The following is a 10,212-nucleotide window of genomic DNA, read 5'->3' as shown; positions in this document are numbered from 1 at the left end:
GGATTCAGACTGGCTCCGATGCAAATGTCAAAAAGGGCAAACGCATCCAAGCTACGCTGCCAAAGGTTCTCTCTTTGGTAAAAACTACAAAGCTCGTGTTGCATTTGTTTATATGAGAGGTTTTATTGAAGCTGCCTCTCGTTGGCACCCTGCTGTGTGAGTGTGCTTTCAGAATAGAAATGCTGCTTATGAAAAATACACCCTGGAGTTTCTGAAGCACGCCTTTGGTGTTTGATTCGTCTGATGTTTTGGATTATTACATGAAAAAAGAAAATACTTGTGTTCCTGCATACCGGGGTTATGGTGCGCTGCAGAATGCTGTGAATGAGCTTCAACAAAGACTCACAAACGTGTTTTTAAGAATAGAAGCTGATCTTGACCAAATACAAAAGGCCGAAACCTTCTTTTAAAAGTATTTCCAGGGGTGGAAAATAGTTGCTTAGTGATCCCGTCAAACACTTTAGTTTTTCCACCTGTCACTTTTCAAACCATAGTTTTAGGGATTATGAAATATTTTCCTGGCAAAACTATAGATAGACATATATACTTTTTTTTTGTACTAGTAGGCATTATTATAATAATATATAATACATATAATCATATTTTCTAAAGGGATTAAGAAAGATGATCCTGGTCAAATCAATTTTTCACATTTTTTACCGATATTAAAAACACAAATATACTTTTATATCAGATTTAGTAGATGGATCACCAGATTGTTTTCCTTGGGGGGGGGGGGGGTTTCAAGGCAAGGCAATTCAAAGTGCTTTACAAAAATGAAAGACATTAAAGGTGGGGTAGGTAAGAATGGAGAAACCAGCTCGAGTGCGCTAGAATTTGAAAATACGTAGCCGGAAAGAATCTGCCCCTTCCTTCAGACTTCCTTACAGAGCCCCTCCTCCAACACACACGAACGCGCACATGACCAATGAGGGCACGAGATAAGTTTGAGCACAGATGGAAGGCTGACAGGCAGGTAGGCCATCCAGTTACTTTAGCCGGGCCGGCTCAGATGATTGGTCGTGCTTTTTACAGCGCCACGGCTTCCACAGATGATATTTTTTTTAATGTATTTATTGTCAAAGCACTTCAGATATTCATTGCTATCGGGATGTTAAGAGCATTCCATGGAATATAACAAAAAGTGTTTCTGAAGTGAATTACCTACCCCACCTTTAAGAGCACATTTCAGTGTGTTTGAGACTCACCGTTTTCGTCGATCTGGTCGGGGTTGGGCACCAGCCGGCAGTTATCGGGTCCCGGGGGGATGTTGTCTGGGATCCCGTCGTTATCATCGTCATCATCACACTCGTCTCCGAGCCCGTCTTTATCCGTGTCGAGCTGAGAGCTGTTTATCACGAAGGGGCAGTTATCCTTCGTGTCCTGGTGACCGTCGCCATCACTGTGAGGGAAGAGAAATGATCACATGACGACATTAAAGAATGTAGGAGAGAAACTAGTGGAAATAAGTTTATATATCTGCAGGAATAGGTGGGAAGTAGTGGAGTACAAATACTTTGTACCTGTACTTTCTACTTCTTACATGTTGATCTCAAATACCTGTACTTTCTACTTCTTACATGTTGAACACAAATACCTGTACTTTCTACTTCTTACATGTTGAACTCAAATACCTGTACTTTCTACTTCTTTCATGTTGAACACAAATACCTGTACGTTCTACTTCTTACATGTTGAACTCAAATACCTGTACTTTCTACTTCTCACATGTTGAACTCAAATACCTGTACTTTCTACTTCTTACATGTTGAACTCAAATACCTGTACTTTCTACTTCTTACATGTTGAACTCAAATACCTGTACTTTCTACTTCTTACATGTTGAACTCAAATACCTGTACTTTCTACTTCTCACATGTTGAACTCAAATACCTGTACTTTCTACTTCTTACATGTTGAACACAAATACCTGTACTTTCTATTTCTCTCATTTTCCAAACAGGCTGGTTCCTTTAGTCTGAATGTGTGTTTGGTGGCGTGATCATTATTATTTAGAGTCATTGCGTGCCTATTGATTTGAACACGATCCGTGTATCCATCATTTCCTGGTCTTCTCTAAAGAAGAGGGACCAATGGAAACGTTGTCATGTTGCCGTTGGTCACCATGGAAACATTCATTAGCTAACAATGACATTATTGTTCTATTAATTTAAAGGGAGGTCAGGTACTCTTTAAAACAGCTGCTAGTTATGGGTACTTTTTACTGAAGTACATTTCAAAGCCTCTTTACTTTGACTTGAGTAAAGAAGTTTAGTCAGTACTTCTACTTTCACCAGAGTATTTTTAAACACAAGTATCTGTACTTCTACTTGAGTAAAGGATGTGTGTACTTTTGCCATCTCTGAGGTGAGGAAACACAATCACATGTTGTCAGTAAAGGTGGAAATAAGCGTATATATCTGCAGGAATAGAGAGTGTTATTACCTGTCCTGGTTCGTGTCACAGGAGTCTCCCACCAAGTCGTTGTCAATGTCAGACTGAAACAAGAGCAGACATTTTTACTAAAAGCACTTTTCTCACACATGAAGAACTCTGATAATCCATTCATTTTATAAAAGTATGTCTACAGCAACTGGGAGGCTGTGGCTCAGCGGGGTAATGCGTTGATCTTTGGTTCAGTCCCCACTGCATTCAGCATGTCGTGGTGTCCCTGGGAGAGACACTTTTGGGGAATGTTCACAGTATTGAATGTATGTAAGTGACATGTAATGTAATGTAACGTGAACATAATCTATTAGGGTCGAATATTTGTAGACTTGTACCTACTTGTGTCTAAAACATGTCATTAAATTAAAACTAGCTGAGACCTTTTGATATCAATTTGTGAAGCTTCTTAAAGTTTAGCATCTGGAATGTCACCAGTGTTGGGGAAATATTTTCCATCACAACCAGGAGGTAGTTTGTAAGGTTCTCTAATTTTTTGTGTAAAAAATACTGAATCTAAAAAGCAACTACTAACTTCCTCGTTCTGATAGATGAGATGTGATATTTTTTACAAAAGCCAAAATATTTTTCAGCACTGGTTTATTTATTTGTATTTCTAAAGATTTACCGGCCCATCTCTGTCTGAATGTAACAGTTGTAAATAGGCAGTGGTGTTTAGTGTTAAATATGTATTTGTATAGTATAATCACACAAATTCTGTGTTCTGTATTTAATAATTCTGTGTTCTTCATTTATTAAACGTTAAATACCTGACTAGGTCTGAAATCAGTGGGTGAAACCTCCAAAATTCAGTCACTGTACTCAGAAGATTATTTTTGTGGGCACTCCCTTTCTTCATTTTGTGTCCCTCACGTTTTCCTCTTCCCTTTTTGTGAATATGTTCTACGTGAGAAGAATCTGTGTGAGGGGAAAACTAATTTAATAACGACTGACTTGTTGTATATCTGTTGTCAGTCAGTGAATAAACGGAGAGCGGCTCAACTGTTTGCTGACTCCGGTCTCATCCTTCAACGACATAAACACAACGCAGACACCGCGAATCGACACCGGTTACATGATGAGTCCGACCTGGTTTGGGTTGGGCGTGTCGGGGCAGCTGTCGCAGGCGTCTCCCACTCCGTCTCCGTCCCGGTCCAGCTGGTCTCGGTTCTGGACGCGCTGGCAGTTATCCAGGAAGTTCTTCAGGCCTGGTGCCGGAGAAACGAGATGAGAGAGAGAGAGAGTTAGAGAACGGTCAGGTTTAACAGAGGAGAGATGGAGGGTATTATCTGTTATCATTGTCACTTATTTAAGACTCTTAGGAAAGATGTATGAGCCTTTTTATGATGACTTGTTTCTATAAACGGTGCGAAAAGAAATACAAGAATGACTTTTTTTAAATCAGATGAGTTACAGTCAGACCTTGACGTGATGCACAACAAACTTAAAGTGGACCTATCATGCTATATGTGAATAATATAGTGTAGGACCATACCTATATAAGGCATATTTATACATTTAATTTTTCAAAATACCAAACAGATCATGCATTTCAGCCATTCCTCATTTCGCTCAATTGAACACTGCCTTTCATGCTCGGATTCTGTGAGAACAGCACCATCTACAGGCCTGAAATATGTACTACAGCGTCTCCAGCGCCTTCCAACGACAATGTCCGTGGCTGTCTCCTCCTGATTGGTGGAGTTGGCCCAATAGCCGTAGCGCCACTTCTGTGACGTCATAGAAGTGTTCAAATCTAGATCAGTCTGTATCAGATCTGTTGCAGACCCTTTTTAAGAGATTTGGGTATGGAGGGAAAGAGAGAGGGTTGTGTTTTCTGACACTTGGTGAGTTCCCTGACACACCGGGGACACATATTCATGTATACAAGACTTACAAAGGTGCATTTTGCATGATAGGTCCCCTTTAATTTGTATTAATACATAGTACTTCTCATGATATCTAATAATAATAATAATCTAGATTTCAATACTTTTTTGGATCTTTATTATAGCTTTTAAAATTAATCTAGATTTTCTTGTCTTTACGTTTTTTTTCTTAAATAGATTTTTTAGGGGGCATATTTAGAAGTGTTGCAGGTCAATACATAATCTCTAATATACTCTTGATCAATTACATTGAAAAGGCTCTAATACATTTAAAAATAAATAAATTATAAGAAATACATTCCTACTTTTTTTAATTTTCAAAGTCTCAATCACTGAATTGTATTTAATTGAATAATAATGCACATAGATATTTTTAACACTCATTCTCCTCGACAGATAAAAGCGTGTAATCTGAACTTCCACCACTTGGTTGCACTGTTGTATTTCCCATGCAGTGAAACGTCCTCTGTGTTCAGATGCTGCTTTTATTCACCGCAGGGGGGCAGCAGCAGACCCTCAGAGAGCGAAAGGTAGCCTTGGACTTTATATTTATATTTAATAGAAGCCTCAGCTTGTTTTTTAAATCCACTGGATATTAATTTCATCACATTTCTGGTGGATATTCGTGTGTACGAGGCCAACAGGGAGTGGATGTAGGGGATCACTTTGCTTTCTTTCCCAAATAGGTAGGATATAATAACAGATATATAGGAAAAAGGGAATATAATATTATGAATTAAATGCATTTTAGAGTAAAGTAACTTGTATTTCTAACTATACAACACCAGTGGACAGTCTTGCTATACAAAGCAGTTTTCCCTTTACATATATTATGCTAAGCTAAGCTATCAGTCCCAGTTTTGTAACAGTAATAGTGTGCTGCATTTATTCTCCTTATATGATTTTTAATTAAAATATCTTTGGTTTTTGGACTGTGGTTGGACAAAACAAGCAATTAAAGACTTAACTTGGGGCCTAAATGCAAAATACTTAAAAATATTTATATTTTTACTACAAGAGTACTTTCCCCACCCTGTTTCTGTACCATGATATATACACTTAGAGGTGGGAAGTAGTGGAGTTCAAATACTTTGTTACTGTACTTAAGTACATTTATCTGGTATCAGTACTTTACTCCACTACTTATTTTTCCGACGACTTTTTACTTTGACTTCTTACATTTTGAACTCAAATACCTGTACTTTCTACTTCTTACATGTTGAACACAAATACCTGTACTTTCTACTTCTTACATGTTGAACTCAAATACCTGTACTTTCTACTTCTTACATGTTGAACTCAAATAGCTGTACTTTCTACTTCTTACATGTTGAACACAAATACCTGTACTTTCTACTTCTTACATGTTGAACTCAAATACCTGTACTTTCTACTTCTTACATGTTGAACACAAATACCTGTACTTTCTACTTCTCTCATTTTCCAAACAGGCTGGTTCCTTTAGTCTGAATGTTTGTTTGGTGGCGTGATCATTATTATTTAGAGTCATTGCGTGCCTATTGATTTGAACACGATCCGTGTATCCATCATTTCCTGGTCTTCTCTAAAGAAGAGGGACCAATGGAAACGTTGTCATGTTGCCGTTGGTCACCATGGAAACATTCATTAGCTAACAATGACATTATTGTTCTATTAATATAAAGGGAGGTCAGGTACTCTTTAAAACAGCTGCTAGTTATGGGTACTTTTTACTGAAGTACATTTCAAAGCCTCTTTACTTTGACTTGAGTAAAGAAGTTTAGTCAGTACTTCTACTTTTACCAGAGTATTTGTAAACACGAGTATCTGTACTTCTACTTGAGTAAAAGATGTGTGTACTTTGCCCTCTATGCAACACTCGTGCATGAGAGTTATAACAGAGGGTGCATTCACTGCTGATTACATAATCTTTAGTCAGACTCAGTAACTCTCCGTACCGTCTCCGTCCATGTCGTCGTCGCAGGCGTCCCCCCGGCCGTCACTGTCCGTGTCCCTCTGGTCCGGGTTCTCCACGATGCGGCAGTTATCGCAGGCGTCTCCATGGCTGTCCTTATCGCTGTTCCTCTGGTCCACGTTGGGCTTCAGAGGACAGTTATCCTGAAGCACAGAGGACACAAAGGTCTCATTCACTGCTTCAAATAGATATGTGAAAACCAGATAAGATATCCAAAGCTTTAGAATAGAAGTAATTTAGTGTTTGGTCGTCATTGCTTTACACTTCTCCCAGTTTGGAGTCTGTTACTGTTCAACGTACAGGAGGTTTGAACCTGCGAGATGGGGCTCAAACTGGATTAAAAGTCAATTTAAGACTGACAGCTCCTGGCAGACGAGGCCTAAAGGAAGTGTGACTCAACCTGTAGCTGTCAGGTTTGACATTTCTTTGAGACTTTTCGGATAAACAACAAAGAGCTCAAGTTATTTTATGACATTTTAAAGCAAAAGACGTGCACATAACACCTTTAGGGAAACTGTTATGTGTATATTTCATTATTTCCTGACCTTTAAACTCAACAATTAACCTAGAAAAAGTTGTTGTGTGCTTGAATGTAAAGCCCCTGTCACACTGTCCCGAAATTGAAACCCGATAGAAACACGATTAAGGAAATTCGGCTCTGATCGTAACAACATCGGGCCATTCGTGAGGGCATCTTAAGCCATGGTATGACCGCCGGTGGAGTTTCTCAGGCTCCGTCAGCAACTTCGTGAGCGGCAACTTCGTAAGGCACTCTTGAGGGCATCTTGTCAAATCGTGAGGGCATCGTGTTATCATCGGTGCCATCGGGCATTCGCCCCGATCAGAGTGAGGGCGAATGCCCCATGGCACCGATGATAACACGATGGCCTTACGAAGGGCAAAATTGACACACGAATTCAACACGAAAATGAACCTTCGCGGTCCTTCAGCAATTTTTGGGCATGCCAAAGATTTTGCCACCGCTCACGAAGTTGCTGCCGGAGCCTGAGAAACTCCACCGGCGGTCATACGATGGCTTAAGATGCCCTCACGAATGTCCCGATGTTGTTACGATCAGACCCGAATTTGAAATGTTCCTTTATCGTGCGTCCATCGGGTTGTTTTATTGCACAACAAAATCATGTAAACATATTATGTAAATAACCCAATTTGTGTTCTGTGAAACTGAAAAGGATATAATATATTATTTTGAAGGCGAGTTGACAGGAGGTTGTTGTTGCTATGGAAACAACATTACGGAGAAAACTTAATATCTTCTACATATAAAGACGGATAAAGTAAAGAACAAAGTCTGAAAATATCAGTACAGTATCAAAGTACTTTAACATAATTGTTTTTGTTACTTTCGTTGCAGTTGTATGTCTTAAATGTAATGTAAATGTTGCCTTCGTGTGTGGTTCGGGGCCATCTTCGTGCGAAATTCACAATTCCATATTCGTGTGTCCATCGGGTGTCAATTTCGGGACAGTGTGACAGGGGCTTTAAAGATCCCCGATTATACTTTTTTTCATCAATATATCCCAGGTCTCAGATATATACAGAGCCTGTCTCTGATTGGCTGAAACACCAAACAGATCATTGCAGCATTACCCATAACCCCCTCTGTTTCAGCCCTGTTTCCAAACTGCTGATTCTCTGTCTGTTAATAAGGAGCCCCTCCCCACGCCCCTCTGAGAGAGATTTGGTTACAAAAAACTCAATGGTGCTCTAGGAGGAGATTCAGGTGATAAGGGGGGGGGGTGGGAACCTAGGTTGCTGATTGGCTAATGGCTACACAAGACAAAACATCGTTATGACATCATAAAGTGGCCAAAATCTGATCAGCTCATTTTCAGACAGGTTTTTATAGAAATGGATCAAAAAGAGACAGAATCTTTGTTCCTGAAACTTTCAGAGTCTCTTTCCACAGAGGGGACACATGTTGATGTAGAAGAGACATGAAGAAGAGGGGACACATGTTGATGTAGAAGAGACATGAAGAAGAGGGGACACATGTTGATGTAGAAGAGACATGAAGAAGAGGGGACACATGTTGATGTAGAAGAGACATGGAAAAGAGGGGACACATGTTGATGTAGAAGAGACATGAAGAAGAGGGGACACATGTTGATGTAGAAGAGACATGAAGAAGAGGGGACACATGTTGATGTAAAAGAGACATGCAGAAGAGGGGACACATGTTGATGTAAAAGAGACATGAAGAAGAGGGGACACATGTTGATGTAAAAGAGACATGCAGAAGAGGGGACACATGTTGATGTAGAAGAGACATGGAGAAGAGGGGACACATGTTGATGTAAAAGAGACATGAAGAAGAGGGGACACATGTTGATGTAAAAGAGACATGCAGAAGAGGGGACACATGTTGATGTAGAAGAGACATGAAGAAGAGGGGACACATGTTGATGTAGAAGAGACATGAAGAAGAGGGGACACATGTTGATGTAGAAGAGACATGAAGAAGAGGGGACACATGTTGATGTAGAAGAGACATGAAGAAGAGGGGACACATGTTGATGTAGAAGAGACATGAAGAAGAGGGGACACATGTTGATGTAGAAGAGACATGAAGAAGAGGGGACACATGTTGATGTAGAAGAGACATGGAAAAGAGGGGACACATGTTGATGTAAAAGAGACATGAAGAAGAGGGGACACATGTTGATGTAGAAGAGACATGAAGAAGAGGGGACACATGTTGATGTAAAAGAGACATGAAGAAGAGGGGACACATGTTGATGTAGAAGAGACATGAAGAAGAGGGGACACATGTTGATGTAGAAGAGACATGAAGAAGAGGGGACACATGTTGATGTAGAAGAGACATGGAAAAGAGGGGACACATGTTGATGTAAAAGAGACATGAAGAAGAGGGGACACATGTTGATGTAGAAGAGACATGAAGAAGAGGGGACACATGTTGATGTAAAAGAGACATGAAGAAGAGGGGACACATGTTGATGTAGAAGAGACATGAAGAAGAGGGGACACATGTTGATGTGGAAGAGACGTGAAGAAGTGGGTTTTGCATGATAGGTGATCTTTAAAACGTACCTGTTCGTTGGGTATACCGTCACCGTCTGCGTCGTCATCACAGGTGTCTCCATGTCCGTCCCTGTCGGCGTCCTCCTGACCCGAGTTAGGGATGAACACGCAGTTATCCTGTGAAGGGATGTGATGGGAAAATAAGTTAAAACAAGAGATAACAACTGCAGAAAAGTATTTATGCATTACACATAAGACAATAGATATAACTTTTTATATAACCTTCGTGTAGTTTGCACTTGCCTTTTTGCAGCTGGAGTCTTTACATTTGAGTTTGTCATCCGGGTATCCGTCGATATCTGTGTCCTTCCCACACAGGTATCCATTACCAGCCCAGCCAATTCCACACTGAGCAAAGGAACATAGAAACTCTTTCATCACAGTGAAATACAGAGTCATGTTTCATGCATCCCAGCAGCTCCATTTGCAACATCAACAAGGAGAGATATTAAGATGCTAGATAGATAGACATTTTTCTGACGAATTTTTACTTTGACTTCTTACATTTTGAACACAAATACCTGTACTTTCTACTTCTTACATGTTGAACACAAATACCTGTACTTTCTACTTCTTACATGTTGAACTCAAATACCTGTACTTTCTACTTCTTACATGTTGAACACAAATACCTGTACTTTCTACTTCTTACATGTTGAACACAAATACCTGTACTTTCTACTTCTTACATGTTGAACACAAATACCTGTACTTTCTACTTCTTACATGTTGAACTCAAATACCTGAACTTTCTACTTCTTACATGTTGAACCCAAATACCTGTACTTTCTACTTCTTACATTTTGAACCCAAATACCTGTACTTTCTACTTCTTACATTTTGAACTCAAATACCTGT

The 10,212-nt window shown here is 39.7% G+C and overlaps 1 protein-coding gene across 1 annotated transcript in view; it reads right to left on the bottom strand.

Annotated features, from left to right (window-relative positions):
* Window positions 1–872: 872 nt before the first annotated feature.
* The window catches only part of LOC307027644 (thrombospondin-4-B-like), a gene marked incomplete at its 5' end in the record, with an annotated part of 15,684 nt that continues 6,344 nt past the window's right edge, over window positions 873–10,212 (bottom strand). Inside the window, 6 exons of the mRNA XM_079695923.1 lie at window positions 873–1,402; window positions 2,446–2,498; window positions 3,535–3,653; window positions 6,272–6,431; window positions 9,364–9,471; window positions 9,598–9,702. Of these exons, the coding sequence (XP_079552049.1) occupies window positions 1,189–1,402; window positions 2,446–2,498; window positions 3,535–3,653; window positions 6,272–6,431; window positions 9,364–9,471; window positions 9,598–9,702 (759 nt within the window). The remainder of the gene's footprint in view (window positions 1,403–2,445; window positions 2,499–3,534; window positions 3,654–6,271; window positions 6,432–9,363; window positions 9,472–9,597; window positions 9,703–10,212) is intronic.

Source organism: Notothenia rossii (genome assembly GCF_949606895.1).
Source record: "Notothenia rossii genome assembly, contig: scaffold_583, whole genome shotgun sequence".
Taxonomy (NCBI): domain Eukaryota; kingdom Metazoa; phylum Chordata; class Actinopteri; order Perciformes; family Nototheniidae; genus Notothenia; species Notothenia rossii.
Note: the sequence above shows the minus strand (reverse complement) of the source record. Positions and strands in the feature narration are given on the sequence as shown.